This window comes from Indicator indicator, chromosome 22 (genome assembly GCF_027791375.1).
Source record: "Indicator indicator isolate 239-I01 chromosome 22, UM_Iind_1.1, whole genome shotgun sequence".
Lineage (NCBI taxonomy): Eukaryota > Metazoa > Chordata > Aves > Piciformes > Indicatoridae > Indicator > Indicator indicator.
In genome coordinates, this window is record NC_072031.1 from 14,149,875 (window position 1) to 14,173,811 (window position 23,937).

The 23,937-nt window shown below is 44.4% G+C and overlaps 1 protein-coding gene across 1 annotated transcript; it reads left to right on the top strand.

Annotated features, from left to right (window-relative positions):
* The first annotated feature begins 1,915 nt into the window (after positions 1-1,915).
* ARPC1A (actin related protein 2/3 complex subunit 1A) lies at positions 1,916-22,093 on the top strand. Its single transcript, XM_054390930.1, has 10 exons — positions 1,916-1,990; positions 5,160-5,241; positions 5,965-6,069; positions 9,374-9,596; positions 12,405-12,512; positions 17,166-17,378; positions 18,477-18,552; positions 19,432-19,625; positions 20,732-20,822; positions 21,915-22,093. Exons 2-10 carry the CDS (start codon positions 5,178-5,180, stop codon positions 21,951-21,953), a joined length of 1,113 nt encoding a protein of 370 aa, XP_054246905.1. The 5' UTR covers positions 1,916-1,990; positions 5,160-5,177; the 3' UTR covers positions 21,954-22,093.
* The last annotated feature ends 1,844 nt before the right edge of the window (positions 22,094-23,937 follow it).

Genomic DNA, 23,937 nt, shown 5'->3' on the forward strand with positions numbered 1-23,937 from the left:
ATCTGCAAGTCTTCTTATGCTGCCAGGAAAGGAAATTAGATTGGCTCAATTCATTCATGACAAAACCATACTGGCTAGCATTCATCTCCTTGTTTCCTTCTAGATGCTTATAAATTGTTTATTTTCTCTTGGACTGAAAATTAAACTCACTACTCTGTTGCTCCTCAGTATATCTGGGAGTCACTAATCTCTCTTCATTCCTCTAGACCTGCCACTTGGGGATTTTTTCAGTTGTTGTACTTGGGCTCACAAAACCTGACAGGCAACGGAGTCTGAAGGTTTACAGGAGCTAAACTATGAGACCCCAAACATCAAGCAAGTCCTCAATCACAGAATCACAGAATTAACCAGGTTGGAAAAGACCTTCAAGATCGTCCAGTCCAACCTATCACCCAACACCATCTAACACCCAACTAGACCATGGCACTAAGAGCCTCATCCAGGCTTTTCTTAAACACTTCTAGGGATGGTGACTCCACCATCTCCCTGGCAGCCTATTCCAATGGCCAATCTCTCTTTCTTTGAAGAATTTCTTCCTAATATCCAGCCTAAACCTCCCCTGGCACAGCTTGAGACTGTGTCTTCTTGTTCTGTCACTGGTTGCTTAGGAGAAGAGACCAAACCCCACGTGGCTACAGCCTCCCTTCAGGTAGTTGTAGACAGCAATAAGGTCTCCCCTGAGCCTCCTCTTCTCCAGGCTAAACAACCCCAGCTCCCTTAGGCGCTCCTCATAGGGCTTGTGCCCCAGGTGATTATGAGGGCAAAGTATCACCAATGCACTTCTTTCTGTATTCCAGACAGGTAGGAGGGAAGGTCCTACAGCAAATGAACGAGTTAGAAGAGGATTGTTATCCCCTGCAGTGGAATCACAGAATTAAAGCATTTTTTGGCTTGGAAGGGACCTGTAAAAGTCGTCTAGTCCAATCCCCTGCAGTGTGCAGGAATATCATCAACTAGAGCAGGCTGCTCAGAGCCCCAAACAACCTGACCTTGCACGGTTCCAGGGATGGGGCTATCTGCCACCTCTCTGGTCAACCTTCTTTATATCTAGTTTGAATCCCCCCTTTTAGTTTAAAACCTGTCTGCTCTGATGAGACCCCCCACTTGCAGTGCTGGGGCCAGCTCTGAAGCCCTCAGCCCAGAAGAGACATGGAGCTGATAAGAGCAGGGGCAGAGGAAGCCACAATGATGGGAGGGCTGGAATGCCTCTGCTGTGAGGACGGCCTGAGAGAGTTAGGGGTTTTTTGGCCTGGAGAAGGCTCCAGGGGGATCATCTTATGGTCTTTCAGGACTTACAGAGGTTGGTAAGAAAGCTGGGTGCAGACTTTTTTAGCAGCACCTGTTGTGACAGGACAAGGGGTGTCAGCTCTAAACTAAATGAGGGGAGATTCAAACTGGACACAAAGCAGATTTTTTACAATGGAGATGGTGAAACTGTCCGAGGTTGCCCACAGCACTATTAGATGCCCCATCCCTGAAACCATTGCAGGTCAGTTTGCTGGGGGCTCTGAATAACCTGCTCTGGCTTTAGATGTCCCTGCTGCCTGGAGAGGGGTTGGACTAAGCGACCTCTAAAGGTCCCCTCGACTCATTCCCTGGCAGAATCCAACACCCTCCCACGCCTGATACAACCTGCGCACTGCCCATGCGCAGCCCCACACCACGCACGCTCCCGCCGCCTTTGTGTGAGGCGCGGGCACGCGCTGCGCCCCGCCCTCCCTCCTCTCAAGCGCAGCGCAGCGCAGCGCAGCTCCGCTCAGCTCGTGGCGCGCCCCCGCCCCTGAAGCGCGGCCGCCTCGGCGCATGCGCGGTGGTTGGGGCGGCCGGCGGGCGGCGCGCAGGCGCAGAGCGAGTTTCCTGGCTCCCTTGTCAGTGCCGGGGCCCCCCCCGCTCGGCCTCCGCTGTCGGCCGCCTCCTCTCCCGCCGCCCGGAGCGGAGTCGCGTTGACTGACCAGAGTCCGCGAGTCCCGCTCCGCTCCCGCCGCCTCAGGTGAGTGCCTATACCGAGGGCTGCATGCCCGCCGCGCCGCCTGGCCGGCCTGCCGCCGCCCCGAGAAGGGATTGGGGGGGGGGGGGAGGGACGGAGGCAGCCTGCAGGCCCGCCGGTGTTGAGAGGATGGCGGCAGGGAGTCACCTCAGTCCCGAGAGTGGATAGCTGTGGGCAGCCCTTTCGCTCTGCGGGGTCCTTGGGGCGCCCTTCTGAGGGAGCCTTCAGCCCCTTCGCCCTGAAGGGACGGAGCCGCACGGGGGGATGAACGGGGCTGGGCAGGGGAGTGCCTCGGCGGGGCAACCACTACTTTGCCTCCTGCACCGCGGCCTCCGCAGCAGAGCCGTGCACCTGTGTTACCAGCGCGGGGCAGGGCCGCAGCCTGCCAACTATCCCAAACCGATCGGCTTTATCATGCTAATAGCGTCCTGTAGGCTTGCCAGTGAGGAGTCACCCTCTTGGGAGAGCTGCGCTGAGTGACTTGAAAGGGAATGACAGGAGTAGGAGGCAGTCCTTAATTAGTGGCACTTTGCTTCCAGATGCTTGAAAGTGATGTAGGTGCCCTGAAAATAGGCAAAGATTAAAAAGTTCCTTTTCTCTCACACCCACACACATGCTGTCTCCACTTCTCAGTCTGCATCCTTGCTAGTTGCTTGTCCAGGGATGGCCTTACACCGTATATTTCTCACCCTATTCAGAGATGACAGCAGCTGAGTCCTCTACTTCCCAGCCTTGATATTTTTGTTCTGCATACAGAAAGAAGATGCAAGATTTCCTTCTTTTTTCCCCCTCCTTTTAAAAATATGTTACTCAAGAACAGTTACTTTGCATTTGAAAATATGATCAGAGAAGGTCATATTAAGTACTTGGCTAACAGAGTTATAATAGCACCTCACGTGTGAGATTCAGAGGCTGGCTTACAGGAGGGCAATGAGGGCTTTCCTACATAACTGTATCAAGAATCATAGAGCCAGTTGCATTTTCTCTAGAGAACTGTGAATTTGCTTTTGTCTGTATTGGCAAGGGATAAACGTAACTGGAAGACTTCATTAAGATTTCTCTTCCTGCAGAAAACAGTACTGCAGCTATCAGGTTAACAGAGCAGTGGTTTTTGAGATTATTATCACTGCTGGGTTTCATAAGTTTTTTTTGACAAACTAAAGCAGAAAACAGTCACTTGCTACAAGTTGTGGTGCCCACAGAAAATCAGTGGGAAGGAATGGACCATAGTGCTTGGTTGAGGTTGTCTTTGGGAACATGTGTGGGTTAGTTAAAAAAATCTCTGAACCAGAAGTTAGGATGGGACTATAATGCTCAAGTGTAGTAGTCTCTGGAAAAAACACCAGGACTGTATCAGAAAGTGTTTTGAAATAGCTGCATTCCCTGGGGAGGGGAGATTGGATATTTTTACATTTTATTTCAGAAAGAGCAGAAAAGGCTGAGCATTTCTGGTTGGCAGAACAGCTCCTCAGCTTTTCCTGTATATGGAAATGTACTGCTACTGAATGTTGGCATGTACTAAAGCAAGGTCGTGGAAAAAGCAATTTGCAGTCCTGTTTTGCTTATATTAACACATGGAATCTCAAATCATGGCTGTCCTGGGTCAAAGGTAGCTCTGTGTGTGTTAACATTTTCACATGAATAAAAGATAATTAATTATTTTTTTAAGGATTGCTTATATTTCATAGCTCTCTGTGGTGGAATATGATTATTAGAAGAACCACGATAATCTTGCTGATTAACATTACGAACTGAACTTAAAGCTGTTGTAGTTAAAAGTTATATTTGAAGGACATTTAAATTCTAAGTTGTATTTCTTTAAAGTGGCAGTGCTTGATTTCTTAAGCAAAAAGAAAAACAAAAAGGAGAAAAGAAAAAAAATCTCCAGTTATTACACAGGCCAAGCCCTGCATCATCTCTGCACCATGATTCAGCCCTCGCAGTGTATTTGTTAAACTCATGGCATGATAGTAATTGCTCAGCTCCCTCAGAATGTGCTCCTCTCTCATTCACTCTTGAGTTTCTGTTGGACTGCCACTCATTTCCTGTTTGCTTCCAAATTCCTACCTTGTCCCGAAGCCTCCACCCTCTGCTAACATGGCCATACTTGGGTGTGTTGTAATTTCAGGCTATAATGGGTGTGGATGTCTTGGAATGACATCACAGAGAGATTTCTGTTTAGGTGTATCTGTAGGGCTAAAAAGGCTTTGACCTATGAGCCAAGTCAAAAATTGTTATGAAAATGAGTGGAGTATAGGGAAGGAATTGACAGATTCGAGCTGTATAGATTGAATTAGGTGCATTTTAATTGTTACAGGTGACCTTGAGGATTTTATGATGGTATGTTCCAGCCATTTATGCTGTCCTTGGTTAATACAGGACATAAAATATAAGATAATATTTTAAACAGCTCTGTAGTTGTAGGTCAGTGTACCTCCAGCTACAGGTACTGTCTCTTGTAGCAGTCACCAGTTAAACAAAAAACCTGAGTGTCTAGCTTTATTTTCAACAAAACACTTGTAAACTAGAATGATTCAGCTCATTCTTTTCATGTTTGAATCTCACAGGGACAAAAGCCTAACTGGAAAACAGCTTAGTGCTAGAATTAATTTGAATAAATTAGTAAGTAACTATTAATCTAAATATTTTTTTCCCTCGGATCCATATAACTGACTTTATCAAATGCTTCATGTTACATATCAATGTTCTGGACACACCAACTTCAGAGAGAAGGAGGAACAGGTTTTTATTGCAGTTCTACCCATGAGCCTTGATACCTGTCAGCAACCAATTTTCTGAGCTGTGTCCCAAGATTATTTTGTTTCAGGTATTCTATTTCCATAGTTAAACTATTAAGTTTGTTAGATTTCCTGAGGACCTTCTCTCTCACCTGTGAGGACACATGAAGAAGCAAATGTGTAGTGCTTTTAGGGCAGCTGCAATAAGCTGTGGTCAGCTGGACACTGAAAATTCATCCTCCTACTGAAGATATCAGGAGGTATGACTAAGACAGCTCTTTAGTGGCCTTAGCGAGTAAGTTGTGATCTTCTGTGAGTAAATTGTAATGCTGGACTGAAACAAGGCTGATTTTTGGTTTAGTAATGATCTCATTTTGAAGTGTTTTGTTTTCGATTTTTTACTCCTTTTAGCTTTTTCAATTTTTACAACACAGGAACCTCTTTAACTCGGAATGTCTCTGCATCAATTTTTACTAGAGCCAATCACCTGCCATGCGTGGAACAGAGACCGGACCCGTGAGTAACAGCTTAGATGTCATTTTCATGGGATTTTTTTTTTTTGTAACTGATATTTTCTCTCTCTGATGTTAGTTTGTCATCTTGCAGTGTTCTGGATCATGTTTAGGAAATGTGTAGTCAAATACATAATGCTACATGTCAAGTGTTCCACTTAGGATCCCAAAAGCACATCTTCTAAATGTGAGCTTTTCTAAACCCATTACTGGAACTCTGGCATATAAGCAAATCTAGTCTTGCCGGTGTTCCAGAAAGCTTTGCCTCTTGGGCTTCATGGGAATGACCTGGCCCTTCCCCTCTTTGACCCTCTATTTCCATACCCCAAGTTTTCTAGCACAATGTGACCTGTTCTGCTCCAAATGTGCATGTTCCATTATGACCATAATGTGCACTATGTCCACATTATGACCACAGTTATTTGAGATTATCCAGGGATCATAGATTGGTAGAATGGTTTGGGCTGGAAGGGACCTTAAAATTATCTAGTTCCAACCCCACCACCATCACCATGGGCAGAAACACCTTCCACTACACCAGGTTGCTTGAGGCCCTGTCCAGCCTGGCCTTGAACACTTCCAGGGGTGTTGGCCCTTCGTTTACAAAACCCATGTAATGCTCTGAAATTTGAGAGTGTATGTTTTAGACTGGGAAGTTCTTCCAAGTAGAGCATTTGGTATTAAAAAGCCTGCTGTACTATTGGATTGGTTTTATTTCTTCTTTCAGAGATCGCCATTAGCCCTAATAACCATGAAGTCCATATCTACAAGAAGAGTGGGAGCCAGTGGGTAAAGGCTCATGAGCTAAAGGAGCACAATGGACACATCACAGGTAAGAGGAGACTGTGCTCTGCCAGACACAGAGTTTGTCTACCCCCTGTTTTCCTCAGCTGAGAATCTGAATAGGAAATCTGCAAGTGTTGAGTAAATAGATCTTTTTATAGGCTGGCATTCCCACTTAGGGAGGGCTTTGCAGCATTTTTCTGCACTGCATGAAATGAGTGTTGGGAAGAAAAGCCCCATTTCATTTCCAAACATTTCAATAGAGTAACTGAGCCTATCTCTCTTATCTATTGCTTATTTTTCATCTGTGATGCCATAATGAGAATAAATGTTCAATCTGCTGAAGTAACTTGGTTGTGTCACCAGCTGTCCTGGTGATACATGCTGCTCCCTCTCAAAGGCTAGCAGGAAAACTTCGTCAAGTACACAACTGTTGTCTTGGTTTGCGGTTTCTGACAGCAATAAATATCCTTTTTTAGGGACTATATAAACACTTGGAAGGGGTCAGTCCTGGATTTATGACAGACCATCAGTGACCACATTCTACTGCAGGCCCAGAGTGTCTGTAGATCTGCAGTGAAAATGTGCAAAGAGCTGCCACAATGAATCACAAGGTGTTATTTTTAAAATGTAATTGCCCTCTGGTACTCTTTTATATTACTTTGTTTTGGTTTTTTTTATTTTTCATGGTGATACTTTTATAAGGGCTGTAGGGAGGAAATGAAAGTGATTAATACAAGCACTTGCCCAAACCAGCAGTATCCTTTGTTCCGTTCTCAACTCACTAATGGGCAGAATCATAGAATTGCTTCGGTTGGAAAAATCCTTTAAGATTATCAAGTCCAACCATTATCTACTCTGGTGCTAAACCATGTTCCACAGCACCACATCTCTGCATCTTTTGGTGGTAGTGATTCAGCCACCTCCCTGGGCAACTTATTCCAGCGTTTGAGAACCTTTTCGGTGAAGAAGCTTCTTCTAATACCCCATCTAAACCTCCCTTGGTGCAATTTAAGGTCATTTCCTCTCCATCCTATCACTTGTCATTAGAGAAGAGACCAACACCCACCTTGCTCCTATCTCCTTTCAGGTAGTTGTAGAGAGATATCTGCCCAACAGCATTTTGCAGGAATTCCCTTTGGTTTATCTGATTGTTGCTGTCAGAGAGCACAACTCTACGTGCTCTTTGGTGAAGAGTCACTTGGACTGCATTTACAGTTCCCTATCCTGTTCCCTAAAGACATTTTTCTGCATTTCACTTGCATCTGTTAGTGTTAAAGCCAAATATTAATGACTTGGGAAAAGAGATGTCCCTGCTTTCCTGCGCAGCTTATACCACCCAGGATCACACAGAAACCTTCAGGTTGGAGAAGACCCTCAGGATCACCAAGTCCAACTGAGAACCCTACTTTACAAGGTTCACCCCTAAACCAATTCCCCAAGCACCACATCCAAACCACCTTTAAACATATTCAGGGCTGGTGACTCAACCACCTCTGTGGGCAGCTCGTTCCAATGCCTGACCACTCTTTCAGTGAAAAAATTTTTCCTAATGTCCAGTCTAAACCTCCCCAGCCACAGCTTGAGGCCATTCCCTCTTGTTCTATCACTAATTACCTGTGAGAAGATACCTTTGGAATACCAAGTGTTGTGGTGGTTGTACAGAGTAGACTTAAGCTGTGATTAAACAGAGGAGATGGACTCATCAAACAGCTTGTTGCCTGACAGGGATGACTCAACTGCTGCCACTCCAGCTTCTGATTGCAATGGGCCTGGTCCCATATCTTGTCTTTTGTGTCTTGCTTCAGAGATTTGTGGGGAGCTGCTTCTGTTCACTGACAGGAAGAGCATTACTCATTCTTTGCTGGCTTAGTTTTCTACTAAGCTGGAAAGCTGAACTTGCCATGGATCAGAAGAACACCAGTGGTGGGCAAGAGAAGCAGGGAGAGGCAGGATGGTGCCCCTTTTCAAAAGCAGTGCTAGATTGACTTGTGTAACTATGATTTCAGACTACCAGCCTCTTCAAAATATTAAACATAAGCCTATTTTGTATTTTGAAGCAGAGCATATATGAATAATATGGTGAAATTAGTACAAATTCTTGCCACACAGTTTCTGTGTTTAAGGAATATTCTTCACACTGAGCACAGTTCTGGAAAATCACTGAAATTTAACTTTGTGTCAGGAGAGTTCAGGAGTGCATTCTGCATCTTGAAGAAGGATGCTAAAGGAAAGATGAAAAATAGTGTGGCTGTTAAGGCTTTCCAGTTGAGAACATCCTTCATTGCATAGGAGGGGGAGGAAGCAATAGCAGGCTTATCAAAGGCTTCCTTTTATCCTTTGAATTTATTATTTTTGCTTTGTAAATGTTTGTGGTTTTGGTGGTTGTTTTGTTTGTTTGTTTTTTCGTGGCACAGCTTAAATAGGTGTGGAAAGAATGTAACGGTTGTACAGTCTATAAAGATTGATAACTTCTAACCAAAAAAACCCCTGCTGTTTAAACTTCCAGATTGTGACTGTGTTCTGGTAGCAAGCAGTCAGCTGTTGGTAGAGGGTTGTGCATAGAATCACACACTGGTTTGTGTTGGAAGGGACCTTTAAAGGTCATCCAGTCCAACCCCCCTGCAGTCTGCAGGGCCATCTGCAACTAGAACAGGTTGCTCAGAGCCCCAAACAACTTCATCTGGAATAGTTCCACTGATAGGGCATCTCCTGGGGCAACCTGGACCAGTGTTTCACCACCCCCAATGTAAAAAAATTCTTCCTTCTCTCTAGTTTAAATCTCTTGTCTTTTAGCTTAAAGCCATCACCCCTTGTCTTGTCACAACAGCCCTGCTAAAAAGTCTGTCCCCATCTTTTTTATCAGCCTAAGTCCTGAAAAGCCACAGGAAGGTCTTCCTGGAGCCAAACAACCCCAACTCTCTCAGCCTGGCCTCACAGCAGAGGGGTTCCAGTTCTTGCCTCGCTGTCGTGGCCTCCCTTGGGCCTGCATCGTTTCAGAATTGCTGGGTTTCAGCTGCTGGATCGGGTATCTAGCACAAGTCGATGGTTTGGTGTGTGCAGGGGACAGGCCTCTGCCCGTCTGCAGAGCTCCACCTGTTGGCCACTATCGGAGCAGGCTTCCAGAGCGGGCACACCCCTTGGGGAATCGGGAAACTTGGGATCTGCAATTCTGATGAAAGCTAGAGGGACAAACCGGTACCCCTGAACAGTTTAAAAGGGTGCCTGGAGGATAGGGGAGGAAGGGGAATGCTGACACAACAGTGCTCACTGTCTCTGTTGGAAGGCTGTGGGTGTCTCTGCTTTGCCTCGCTGTAAAGCAATGAGTGTCTGATGTGAGCCCTGCACTGCAGGTATCGACTGGGCTCCCAAAAGCGATCGCATCGTCACCTGCGGCGCAGACCGCAACGCCTACGTCTGGAGCCAGAAGGACGGCGTCTGGAAGCCAACCCTTGTGATCCTGAGGATCAACCGTGCAGCCACCTTCGTGAAATGGTCTCCCCTGGAGAACAAATTTGCTGTGGGAAGTGGAGCTCGACTTATATCCGTGTGCTACTTTGAATCTGAAAATGACTGGTGAGCCGTTTCATTTCCCTTTGTACCTTGAGTGTCTGCATGGGAAAGCTAAAGGCTGGGTGGAAAGACAGCGATTAGGTTACTGTTTTCCTAATTCCTGAAGTCCTCAGGAAGCAGCGAGAGATTTGCCTCATGAGTTCCTTCATGGATTGAAGGAGAGGTGGGGTTGGAATTACTCAAATTACTAATTTGGAGAAACTACCCCCAAAATAAAATCACCGGACTAGGTGAGTTTGGGATGGAAGCAAATGAAGCTCTATTTACAAGCAAACTGCAATCTAGAAATATGAAATGCAATGAATGTGTACAAAATATACAATATGTGTAATATATCCATATATATTTACAATTTATAAACAACACAAACTCCTCAGACCCCCCTGGATGGATCCAGGGGACCCATTCACTTCTTCCCCCGCTCTCTTTCCTGTTCCCTCACACAATAGTCAAAACAGATACCCTGGCAAGACCATGGAAGAGAGAGAGAGAAGTTGCAAGCAGAAAGAAAAAAGAGAGAAAGAGCTGTTTCTGCCACTGCTCTTTATCTCCATCAGCAAACCAGTGAATGATATAGACCTTATCATTAGTTTTCTTTTGTATCCAATGGTAATTTATTTTACTTTCAGTCTTTGCAGTCAGGGACTAGGCTAAAGTTCCCCTTTCAAACTGTAGCAAGAGGGTTCCCTGTTTGGCTTTGGTGTAGCACCTGAAAGCCTTGGGCGCTTAGCCTGTTTTCAGGCTGGATGTGTTGGCGTGGATGTGTTCTGGCTGACTGCTGTAAACATATGCTGCCTTTCAAAAAGTGCCAGGATTTCTGCAGAGTCAAAAATTCTTTTACCACAACTGTATGTTTGAAAAAAGAAATGCTTCCTCCCCCACCTCCTTCCAGAATGAATGAAGAAACCTTGACTTTGATTATTTTGGGCCACTTCTTGTCATTAGAGAACTCAAATCTGTCACTTCTCTTCAGAGTGGTCTCTTAGAATATGTCAGAGCTTGTCTTCTTCTGTTGTGTATTCTGTGATATATCTTGTCACAGTTCTAGATTGCAGTCAGGACTATCACAGATAATTCCACCATTAATATTTTTTCCTCTTTGGTATCCAAACTTACTGCTCCTGATCTTTAACAGATCTGCACTGGCAGCTGTATGTGCTGGAGCTACATTTACCATAGATGGAGAGGCACTGGAACAGGTTGCCCAGAGAAACTGTGGAGGCTCCAAGCCTGGAAGCATTCAAAGCCAGGCTGGATGTGGCTGTGAGCAATGTGGTCTAGCAGGAGGTGTCCCTGCCCATGGCAGAGGGGTTGAAACTAGATGATCTTTATGATCCTTTTCAACCCAGACCATTCTATGATCTGTAGGTGGCATCAGTAATTTGAGGATCTAGTACTTTGGGTTGCATAAACACATAAACCCACAGGTGTCTGTGCCTACCTTTCTGTGTGCAGTCTTCCCCATGGAGCTGGTAGACAATGCGACCATTTGCAAAACACATTTAAAAGATTGTTTGGGACTTTTATACTTTCCAGCATACCCAGTCGTTAACTTTTTCTCTGCCTCACTTGTCTGCAGAGAAAAAGAAACTGGTATGTTGAAGATAAATAATTCAATGTGATCCTTAAAACTGCTTGTGCCTGATAGAAGTAAATTCAGAGAAAAAGCACCATCATCATCATCCCAGAGGCCATCGAGTGGATAACAGATTTCATTACTGTTGTGTAAATAGTTCAGACAAACTAAGCCTGCTGAGACATACTCAGGCTGATAGTGATGCACATTTCACTGTGCTTGAGATAACTGAGGAGTATACCCTGGTCATATCGTTGGCAGGTCGTCCATTTACTTGTGTTTTGTAGTTATTGTATTATTAAGCAGTAGAAAAGTCAGTAGGCAAGAGAGGTGACTTTAAAACTCTTTGCAAGGAGGTAGAGAGGACTTGTACGTAGTGATGTAAGAAAAATCATCCTGCTTAGCTCTGTTTCACAAAGGTGAGAGCTCTTACAGGTCAGAGAATCATTTAGGCTCAAGACGGACTTTTAAGATCATTGAGTCCAACCATTACCCTTGTTCCTTGAGAGAAGAGACTGACCCCTGCCTGGCTCAAATCTCTTTTCAGGGAGTTGTAGGGAGTAAGAAGGCCTCCCCTCAGCCTCCTTTTCTCTACACTGAACAACCCCCGTTCCTTCAGCTGCTCATCAGAAGACTTGTGTCCTAGACCCTTCACTAGGTTTGTTGCACTTGTTGGACAAGTTCCAGCAACTCAATGTCCTTCTTGGAATGAGGAACCCAAAACTGAACCCAGTACTTGAGGTGTGGCCTCACTAGTGCCAAGTAGAGGGGAACAATCACCTCTCTAATCTTGCTGGTCATGTCTTGTAGGGTGTGAGGGACCAGGCAATTACTGTGCAAAAATCACATGATGGAGTTCTGTCTGATGCCTTATGAAAATTAGTTGTAAGAGGAATAGGGCTGAGGTGAAGGGATAGATGTATATTTAACATGAGTTTGTTTATAGTATTTAGAAGATTAATTAAATAAACTCTATACCAAAGTTCACAGACTCTACAAGGTGAAAGATTGGGGCTCTAAGCAGCCTGCTCTAGCTGAAGATGTCCCTGCTGACTGGAGGGGGGTTGGACTAGATGAGCTTGAAAGGTCCCTGCCAACACTAACCATTTTGTGACAATGTGTGTTTTATGAAGTGCTGTGTTTAGTCATTGACAAGGGCTGATCTTCTTGAGAAGCACTTTGTGGATTTGGGGGAGTCTGGTAAAGTGTTTTCCATTTTCTCTCTTTTAATTTAGGTGGGTGAGCAAACACATTAAAAAGCCTATTCGTTCCACTGTCCTTAGCCTGGATTGGCACCCCAACAATGTTTTGCTGGCTGCAGGATCCTGTGACTTCAAATGCAGGTGAGAGAAAATAAAGTACCTGTATATCAGCTTGGATTAGTGGTTCAGGATAGTAGCATGAGCATGTTGATCATGAATTTGCTATCAAAATAGAAGATGCCTCATTGCATACTGTTGTTGTTACCAAAATAAAACACCCAGCTTGAGAAATTTTGGCTTTGATGCCACTGCAGGAAGACTTTGGGCTGCCAACATGTATCTGCTGAGGGGCACATCTCAGATTGATGAACTGGTGGTTTCTTTACTAGCAGTACACAGGCATAGTGTTACTATGCACACACTGAGTGCTGAGATCTAGTTGTTAGGCTGAAATTAGACTAGTAGATGCTATCTTGTAGAACACCAACACTGAAAAGCAGTATCCTAATGGTGCAGTTCCAAAATTCAGACCAACTTGGCACTTCCAAAGGTGCTGTCTCACCTTTTCCTTCCCTGAGTCACTTCTTTTGTCTCCCATGCCCAAACCAGCCTTAATGTTCTTGCAGCCCCATGGTGAGCAGGGTTAAGGAATTGATCCACACAAAGCTCAATACAACAAAACATGGTTTTGGAGAGCATTAGAAAAGAATTGCTGGTAAAACCAGATTTCCCTGTGATGTGAATGGAGTAAACTTCCCAACTGCTTGTGAAATTACACCATAAGTCCTGCAAGTTGCTCTGTGCTGAGTGACAGGGTCACTGCAATGAAGTCTGCTTGGGAAACTGCCTGCAGAGTGGTTGACTTGAATTCATATTTTACTTAATCACTTGTACCTTGAAGGCTAATGAAAGCTCCTTTTCTTACATTCTTTATATAATAGGGCAATTTTTAAGCTTCCAAGTGTGTACTAAAAATGACTAAGAAAGAGTGGGAAGGGGAGGTGGGACTAACTGTTACATTCCTTATTTCAGAATGAAACCCCTGCATCTAAATTCTATCCTCTGATAGCTTTTTCTGTAAGGACACACATTAAATGGAAGCTGGAAAGAAGAGGAGAGTCTCCCTTTCCTGCCTGATTTCTGTTTTTCTTTAGATGAACTATTGGTTCATTGCCTTGCACGAAAACTGTGATGTAAAACATACTCCCATGGAAATCTTTTTGTGTGTGTTCATAAAGCCCGTCAGGGTTTTGACATTAGGTCAGCTGAGAGGAATGGATGGATGGATGGATATATCTGTTACTTTAGACTTGGTTCCTTTGTCTTCCAGGCTTGTTAATGTATATTGCATCCCTGATGAACTCCTCTTTCCTGTTTTGATTTAGAAGATAGATTCACATCATTTGCTGAGCAGTGTAATTTGATTAGGCTTCTTTCTTTGTTGGAAGGAAGTCAAGGTGTGATGCAATCATTTCCCAGGAGCATCCTCTAGAAGACTTGTTTAATCTCTTGCTTCCTATCAGAAAACTCATTCTGTCCTGAATCTTATTTCTCTGGAAATGGGGCAATACTTTGGAAAAAAAAAAAATCCCAGCTCTTAGTTTAAAACATTTGTGAAATTTTCTGCTCTTCCTTAACATTGTTTTTTAGGATGAGTTATTTAATAATTTTGCTGCTTTTATCCTAGGAATCTCTGTATAAAAACATGAAAGAAAGGAAAAGTAGTGAAGATTGGTACCAATTGGTTTGGGGAAGAAAGAGAAAGCAAATCATGGAAGAATATTTTTCTTTGCTAAACGTTGAAGACAGAGCTCTAGAATTCCAGTTCTGGGGAATGTTCAGTTACATGTTAAAGACAGAGATACCTGAGCCTGAATTATGCATCTGTCTGATAGCTGGTTCTTCAGAAAAAAATAGGAATGGATCTGCCAGAACCTGCCAGAACTGGCAGCTGATAAACAGCAAGTGGGAGACATTGTGGAAGAGGTTGGAGGGCAGAAGAGGTTCCAAGCTGATGGGTATTCAGTGGAGTTTTTGTGGTGGCTGGCCTGGATGAAGTGCTCTTAACTTTGTCTTTAGAAATATGTCTATAAATCTGACAGCACCACATAGGTGCAAGGTTTATGTTCTTGCTGGAACAGTGTTGCTGTGGGAATGAAAGTCATTTCCCAACATTCTTTCAAGACTGGGGCCCTCAAGGTGAGGTGATTTTGGTTTTAGAAGAGAGACTTCAGTAAAGGAAAAACCTTATTTTTAACTAACAGGTCTTCCCTGCTTAGAAAGGCTTTTCTGCCTTGTGTTGCTTTAAACATCTTGGCCTATTTCCATACATTAAGGGAACTGTCTCTATAAAATGAAGTTTGTTGAAGGATTATCGTTAGATTATATTTAAACTGAGAGAGCCAAATATAAATTCATACTTAATTCTCTAAAAATCTGTCCCTAATATAGCTGCAGTTAAACCCCTTCTTGTTCCAAGTGATCAGCTTTATTGGAGTAAGCTGCATATAGATACCTTTTGAAGTGCATACCCCACATGTGGAAAGGATTTGGGGGGGAGCAACGTTTCCTTCAAATCTCTAAAGGAATTCCTTTTTGGGTTTGAGTGTAAGCATGGATATTTTATCAGGAGGTGTTGGTTTACACTGGAATGTTTCTCTGGTAGTAGTGTGGTGTAGCTCACTTGCTCCTCCTGTTCAAAGGACTCTAATCCTATGTTCATGACATAGGATTCCCACTAACTTCCATGGTAACAGTCAAGAACACCATATTGTGGCATGTCTGAATCATGCCAAAGGAATCTGATGAAGGGGGAGGATTTCTATTTAAACATATCTTGAAAATTGTAGTGCTGGGGGTAAAAAAAGAAAAAAAAAAAAAAAACACAACACCAAAAAACCCCATAACCCAGCCTATAAAAATATTGTGGTATTTCAGGTTTTCAAGGCATCCGTCCAGTAATGAGCCAGAACAAAGTGGCTCAGAGTTCTTTTGCTAGCATTTGAACATCAGTTTTCTGCCTTTGAAATCCTGCTAGAAAGTGAAAGCTCTTAAAAAGTGGGTAATTTTGTAGGTGTTTGTATTAGCTTCTAATTACACAGTGTGAAGCTGGCTTTTCTCTGACTGGAGAATTGACTCTCAAAGAGTTACCAGCACTGCAAAAGGATGAAAGGGAGATCTTAGCAGAGTGGAACCTGCAGTGACAATGGATGTGTTGGGCCACCTCCTGGAAAAAAAAAAGAAAGGAGAGAGATACAAGAAAAGCATTTATGAGAAACCTGTACATGTAACACCCTTTGTACTTGTGCTTTCTCTCTGTACACTGAAGCTTCCCACACCAGTGCTTTGATGTTTGAAGATACTGTAGTACTTGATTTGGGTAGAATGAGGATGCCTCTGTATCTGCAGCTCCCAGGAGGTTATTTTTTTTTTCTGTCTTTGTTCATGCTTGTGGTGAATTTAGGAATTACCCCCACAACATAAATTTGGAGAATTGCCCCCAAAATAAATGACCAGATTAGCTCAGAAGGTTTGGAAGCAAATGAAAGCTCTATTTACAAGCAAACTAAAATCTACAAATATGAAATGCATTATGTACAAAATGTATTTAAATGTATTTGCAATTCATTGAAATATACTTACAATGTATTCACCAAGACCCCTCTGGACAAACCTCCTTCTCCTCCCCACCCCCTGTCCAAGAGAAAGAGGAGACAGCAGTTAGTATAGCCTGCTAATACTTAGCCCACAACAAGGAGCACAGCCAAAGCAAAAGCACCAGCTAGTAGCAGCTAGAGTGAAGAGGCAAAAAGAGACAGAGATGTTAATGCAGCTCAATTTTACCCTATTGACAGGCCAATGAATTGATGTAGACAAATCAATTATTTTGCATCCAATGGTAATTTATTTACCTTTTTATTCAAAGATGTCCAGAAAGTTCCTATTCTTGTTTTTGCACTTAGAAACTAGGCAAAAGTTCCATGTTCAAACCATAACCAGGTTATGGTTTCTGGCCACAACCCCAGGCAGCACTACAGGCTGAAGTCAGAGGTGCTGGAAAGCAGCCAGGCAGAAAGGGACCTGGGGGTACTGGTTGACAGCAGCTGAACATGAGCCAGCAGTGTGCCCAGGTGGCCAAGAAGGCCAATGGCATCCTGGCCTGCATCAGAAATTGTGTGGCCAGCAGGAGCAGGGAAGTCATTCTTCCCCTATAATCAACACTGGTTAGACCACACCTTGAGTCCTGTGTCCAGTTCTGGGCTCCTCAGTTTAAGAAGGACATTGAGATACTTGAACATGTCCAGAGAAGGGCAACAAAGCTGGGGAGGGGTCTGGAGCACAGCCCTGTGAGGAGAGGTTGAGGGAGCTGGGGGTGTTCAGCCTGGAGAAGAGGAGGCTCAGGGGAGACCTCATTGCTCTCTACAACTACCTGAAGGGAGGTTGTAGGCAGGTGGGGGTTGGGCTCTTCTCCCAGGCAACCAGTGGCAGAACAAGAGGACACAGTCTCAGGCTGTGCCAAGGAAAGTTTAGGTTCAAGGTGAGGAGAAAGTTCTTCACAGAAAGAGTAATTGGCCATTGGAATGTGCTGCCCAGGGAGGTGGTGGAGTCACCCTCCCTGGAGATGTTCAGAAAAAGCTTGGCTGTGGCACTAGGAGCCATGGGTTAGTTGTCAGGAGCTGTTAGGTAATAGGTTGGACCTGATGATCTCTGAGGTCTTTTCCAACCTGGGTGATTCTGTGACAACAATGTTGAAATCTCTCTTTTTTTTTTTTTTTTTTTTTTTTTTTATTGCAGGGTGTTTTCTGCTTACATTAAGGAAGTGGATGAAAAACCAGCCAGTACACCCTGGGGCTCCAAAATGCCTTTTGGGCAGCTGATGTCAGAGTTTGGGGGTGCTGGCAGCGGCGGCTGGGTGCACAGCGTCAGTTTTTCTGCCAGCGGTAACCGCCTGGCCTGGGTCAGTCACGATAGCACTGTGTCAGTTGCTGATGCCTCCAAAAATATGATGTGAGTATCTTTTTGCTCTTAGTTGTGTGGCATAGAAGGGAGCAGCATGTGGAATATTGTGCTTGCAGCAGGGAGACCTGTGACTGCTGTTTCCAGTTTCAACAGTTTCACTGTAGGTTCCAGGAGTCTCCTTAAGATCTACATATATAAGGTGGATTCTTGGAATGGGAGATGATAATCATTTGAACTTTTTTATAACAATTTTTCAGGGAGGTTATAGTCAACTGACTTTGGTGGGGGGGAAAAAAGGGCATTTGAAAAAAACCCCAAACATTCCACTCTAGTGACTGGGGAGACAGTATTTCCTTGTAAATGGATTTAAGAGACTCCAGAAACATGCTCAGTCTGTAACTAAGTCCCAGTCTACAACTAGGATTTGGAAAATAAGTTGTCAGTTTCATGAAATGTTAATTTCAACTGCTGCCCTTAAGACCCTGCTTCTACAAGGTTTCAACTTCCACCTTCCAGTTCAATAAGATATTTTATTAACAGTTTCTCCTTCTGCTCCTCATCTGGAGCTGAATAACTTTTTAGTGTTTGTGGCTTTCATTCCCCATGTGTGTTGATAGCAAAGATCTCTGGGGGATCACCCAGGCTTCATTTTGAATTCTGGTTCTGATGATTACAGATGTATTGGTGCTTGGCTGAAAACATCATTAAGGATCAAATGTTCTAGAACTCTTTTCTCATTTCTTATAAAATCACAAAAGTTAACTTAATTTAACATGTAGGCTTCTTCCTCCTGAAAAGATGATACCAAGCACTACAGCTTCAAGTGTTTTTCAATATGGAAATGAAATTAATGGCTTCATCCATTTGAACCTTTTTTGGGGGTATTCTTTTTAAACTCCTGCCACTCTTTCCACACAGCCTTTCATCTGGAGTGTTCCAGGTTTGATACAGATCTTCCAGGGCAGTTCCACTAGCTTAAAGCTTTGTATTACAAATTACAACCTTCTGGTGTCTCCTCAGTACAGCAGAGCTACACTGACTTCTCTTTTCAGTGATCCTTGTGTGGGAACAGTCTTGAGTTTTGTTTTTTTGAGCATAAGATGAGAGGTTTTCATTAAGTCCTGTAACAAATGTCCTTGTGTTCAGGGTTTCACAGCTGAAAACAGAGTTCCTTCCACTCCTGAGCGTGTCGTTTGTCTCTGAAAACAGTGTGGTGGCAGCTGTAAGTGTCTTGTTATTTTCTTTGTAGAGTTGTAGTGGTTTGGAGAGGGAGAAACACAATTAGTTATAGTTTGTAGTAAGCAAACTTCTCTAGAGTGTCAGTCTTTGCATTTCTGCAGTTAACAGCAGCAGAAGAATGAACTGGTTATTGTTGCTTCATAGAATCATAGAATGGGCCAGGCCAGAAGGGACCTCCCAAGGTCATCCAGTCCAACCTCCCCACAGCAGGGATATCCCCAACTAGATCAGGTTGCCCAGGGCCTCATCAAGCCTTACCTTGAATATCTCCAGGGAAGAGGCCTCAACCACCTCCCTGGGCAACCTGTTCCAGTGTTCCACCACCCTCATGGTGAAGAACTTTCTCCCTGATATCCAATCTAAATCTGCTCTTCTCTAGTTTGAAGTTACTGCCCCTTGTCTTGTCACCAGAGGCCTTTGTAAACAGTCTCTCTCCATCCTTCCTGTAGCCCCCATCAGGTACTGGCAGGCTGCTATTAGGTCTCCCTGGAGCCTTCTCTTCTGCAGGCTGAACACCCCCAGCTCCCTCAGCCTGTCCTCGTAGCAGAGGTGCTCCAACCCCCTGAGCATTTTCGTGGCTCTCCTCTGGACCCTCTTTATCAGGTCCATGCTTGTGTTTCTTAGAATCATAAAATGATTTGAATTGGAAGGGACCTTAAAGACCATCTAGTTCCAACCCCCCTGCCGTGGGCAGGGACACCTTCCACTAGTCCAGGTTTCTCAAGGCCCCATCCAGTCTGGTTTTAAACACTTCCATGGCTGGAGCCTCCGCATCGTCTCTGGGCAACCTGTCCTAGAGTCTCACCACCCTCATGGAGAAGAATTTCTTTTCCTGACATGCTTTCGTGGTGTTTGCTTGCAGGGCCATGACTGCTGCCCTATGCTCTTTAACTGTGATGAGCGTGGCTTGCTGACCTTCGTTTCCAAACTAGACATTCCCAAACAGAGCATCCAGCGCAACATTTCCGCTATGGAACGCTTCCGGAACATGGATAAAAGAGCCACTACGGAAGACCGCAACACCACCCTGGAGACGCTGCACCAAAACAGTATAACGTGAGTGTCCTCTCCTGCACGAGGAGGAAGCACTCCCTTGGGTTTCCCAGGATATGCTGCACGCCCATGGGAGCTCAAGTGTGCCAGATCAGATGGGTTTCCTGGCATCCCACTTCCTTTTAGTCTTTCACTAACAGCCATCTGTTTCTGGGGCTTGTATGGAAGCTGGTAAAGCTAATCATTAACATGGCAGGCATGCTGCTGCTGCTTGCTTGTCTTTGATGTGTTCTGTAGCTTTACCACAGGTTGCTTTATCACATATGTGGATACTTCACAAGAGCCAGGTAGCACTGTGCAGAATCTGGTAGGCAAAATTCACCATTTGCACAGAATCTCGGCATGGTGGAGGGGTCAGAAGGGACCTCTGGTGATCATCCAGTCCAACCCCCTGCTAAACCAGGGTCAACCACAGCAGTTCAATCACAATGTCCAGGCAGCTTTAGAGTCTCTCCACAGCTTCTCTGGGCAGCTTGCTTCACGGCTCCAGCACCCTCACAGCAAAGAGGCTTTTCCTCCTGTTAAGTTGGAACCTCCCATATTCTAGTTTGTGCCTATTGCCCCTTGTCCTTTTGCTGGGCACCACTGAAGAGTCTGGCTCCATCCTTTTGCTCCCCACCCTTTAGATACTGATAAGCACTGAGAAGATTCCCCTCTCAATCTTCTCCAGGCTCAACAGCCCCAGGTCTCAGCCTTTTCCCATTACAGAGATGCTCCAGTCCCCATAAAGAGGTGCTCCAGACTGACTGAAAAGAGTCTGGCCACATCCTGTTGTTTCCTTTTGTATTTATTCACCAAAACTATTGATTCAGATTAATCAAGTAAAATATCCCTGCATTTAAAAAAGTGCCTGAGCCTAGAGGATGCTGTCACTGCTGAAGCAATTTGTCTTTACTGAAGGGAAATGTCTAGGCTTGGCCTCCAAGTGATAAAAGCTTTCACCATCCTTTTTTCTTGGCTTGTTTTTCTGAAGCACTGTACCAAAAACCTAGCACAAGCTTTGCTATGCTCATGGCTCCCTTTTGAGAGAGTAGGAGTTGAATTCAACCCAGCTTTCCCAGCTGTCTGGGATGGGTGTCTGTGTCACAGCTCTCACTCTCTGCTTTCAGCCAAGTGTCTATTTATGAGATAGACAAACGAGACTGTCGGAAATTCTGCACCACCGGCATTGATGGAGCGATGACCATCTGGGATTTCAAGGTACACCTTTCCTGCCCTCTTTATGTCCACTGGGGGTGGTGCTGGGGTTTTGGATCTTGGGCTCAGCAGGTTTTACTAGCTGTAGGAGATCCAGACTGGAATATTCAAGAACTCCATAAGGAAGAGGGATCCAAGATTCAGCATAAACGCAGATACACTTTGTTCAGCAGATGGTGCTAACCCAGACTTAATTTTTAATAGAATCCCTTCATGTCCCTGTAGGAAGGAATCACACTAATTCTTTCCTTCTCCAACCCTCTACCTCAGCCACAATCAGGCTGGAATAATCATTGGTAGGACAAGACCTGCTGCCCTTTCTGGCATCCATCCCTGTGGATTCTGTTCACTGGTCCTGCCCTTTCATAATTAACTCATCAAAGTAATAAGGAATTATCTCAATCAGAAAATGCAGTACTGGAAACCCTGAAAGGATTTGATAATTAACGCCAGGGTTTGCTTTGTGGAGGATTGGCCAACAGAGGTCTCTGCTGGCCACCCCAAGCAGCTGAAAGCTGACCACTGCCTGTGGGAAAAGAGTAGTTGCTCTGTAATGCCAGAAAGCTCTGAGGGAACAGGAGCCAGACAAGGAACCAATGTGACACATGGAATCACAGAATGGTCCAGGCTGGAAGGGACCTCCCAAGGTCATCTAGTCCAACCTCCCCACAGTTAGCAGGGATATCCCCAACTAGATCAGGCTGCCCAGGGCCTCATCAAGCCTCACCTTGAATATCTTTGGGGAAGGGGCCTCAACCACTTCACTGGGCAGCCTGTTCTAGTGTTCCACCACCCTCATAATAAAGAGCTTGTTCCTAACATCCAATTTAAATCTGCTCTTCTCCAGCTTAAAGTCATTGCCCCTTATTCTGTCACTGCAAGCCTTTGTAAACTGCTCTACTGCAGTTTCAGGGGCAGGGGATGGGAATCATTAGTCTGTGTTTGAAGTGAGACCCCTAGAGTGGTCTCTGTCTCTCCAACATGAGCCCGATCTTGGGTATTCAGGGGTTTGCCTCTTTTACCTAATCATCAGCATTTACACTGAGCAAGTGGATACTGCAGCAGATTGTGATTAAGATTTCTCTCTCTCTCAAGACCTTAGAATCCTCTATTCAAGGCCTACGAATCATGTGAAGATGGATTTCCATGACCTAGCAGGACAGAGTGCTTGCTGGAACGCAGCTCCCACATCTGCACAGACCCCAAAAGGGAGGAGGAAGAGGTGGAATGTTTGGAAACACTGAGGGGAGGGGGGACAAAAAAGAAAAAGGAAAAAAAAAAAAAACCCTACAGCTTGGCAGATTTTCTTTGGAATCTAAATTTGGTGAAATGTGTTGGTTTCAAATCAGCTGTGATTGTTCTTTTTATTTTTTATTTTGATTTGGGGTTTTTTTTTGTTGGTTTGGTTTTTTTTGGTTGGTTGGTTGTTTTCATTCCATTCTTTACCAAAGCTGCTCCTTAAGTAGTTTATTGCAGGAAGTTCTGAATCACTAACTTAAAAGGGGAATTTTATGTAAATTGTCTGCTAGAAATAATAATAATAATAATAAAAAAGGAGAAAAACTGATTTATTTGTTTGTTTGGTGCTTATTAGCAGCAAGTAAAAATGGGATGTTAAGGGAATTAACTCTGAGAGGGTGGGGAAATCCTGAACTGATATTTTTCTAGCCTTTAGACAGGGAAAGTTTTGTTTTAACTGATTTTTTTTTTGAAGCTGACAGCTGAAGACCTGGAGTTCTGATGATCTGGCTGTGAAGATTCAGCTGGGCTTCTTTCAGGGGGATTGTTCCCTCGAGGTGATGATTTTGGAGGATGAACAGTTTTGTCCTGCTGCTCTTAGTTCTGTCTGCCTGGTGTTTCATCCACTAAAATTAGCAAATTAACCCAAATGGCTCTTTTATTGTCCGTTTGGTGGGGCAGAGTTTTCTGAAAGGGAATGTCCAGAATTATTTGTAGTTCCTTTTTAGGATTTGTACAAAGGCTTCTCACAGTGCAGTGGCCAGGATGGAGGGTGGAAGCTGCGTGTGGGAAGCTAGGCAGGAATCTGCTGAGCCAAATCTTAGGAGGACAAATGAAAAGCAAATCCCTTTGTGAAGTCCCTGAAGCTACACAGACTCCATGTCGTGTTAGAGCCGAGTGCTCAGCCTATAAAATTCTGTGTTTTAATGAGTGGTGGAGAAATGAAGCACACAGAGGTGTCAACATGGTCTGGCTTCTGTGCGGATCCTTTGTCTCCAGGTGACTCTGCTCTCTGAAGTTCAGTTCTGAGCCATGGTAGCTCACAGAAGCAATTGCAGGTAAGTTGCTTTACTCCCGGGGTCCAGTTGCTCTTAGGTGTGTTGCTGCCTTGAGGCAGGCTGTGCTCTGGAGGGATTATCTGGCTGACAGCTTTGCTTTGCAAGGTTTAAGACTTTGTCATTTCTGCTGAAAATGCAGAAGTATCTAAAAAAACCCCAACAACCCAATGACTAAATTTACCACTTCCTCTGGAACCGGAGTTGCTTCATACACTGCTTGTTTCTCAGCTCTGAGCAGTTGGAAAGGGAGGGTGGAAGGTAAGCTCTCAGAGCTGGCAGCCTCTGTTGTTCTGCTCTAAGTGAGCCATGGTCATCATGGTGCTGGATCATTTTCAGGTGCAGCACTGGCTGCCTGCAGAGAATGGACTGTTGCAACAGTTCCTTCAGGTTTTCTTGTGTCTCCCACCTTCCTCCTCTGGCAGTTTGCAATTTCCTCTCCCTTCTAAACGTAAAATAATGAATATTTAACCTCTACTCTTGCATCATAGTGACCTGATGAATACCATGGCTTGTGGTGGAGTTGAGTTTATGAGCTACAATATGATGCTAAAGGAGTTGAGTGTCTTCTGGATTGCCTTGGCAGATGAACAGGGGAGAAAGGGTTTGGCTTTACCCATCTCCATATGTACTGCTAGATGCTTATCTCACAGCCAGTAAGGATTTTGTTTCTGAACTCACTTTTGAAAGTGTGGTGGTTTATTTCCAAAAACTTTCAAAAAAAAAAAAAAAGTGTGGTCCAAGTAAAATGATGGAAAAAAAATGGAGTGGAGAAAACGGATCCCTGCATGTTTATGCCTTCTTGTTTTTCTGTGTGAAAGAGC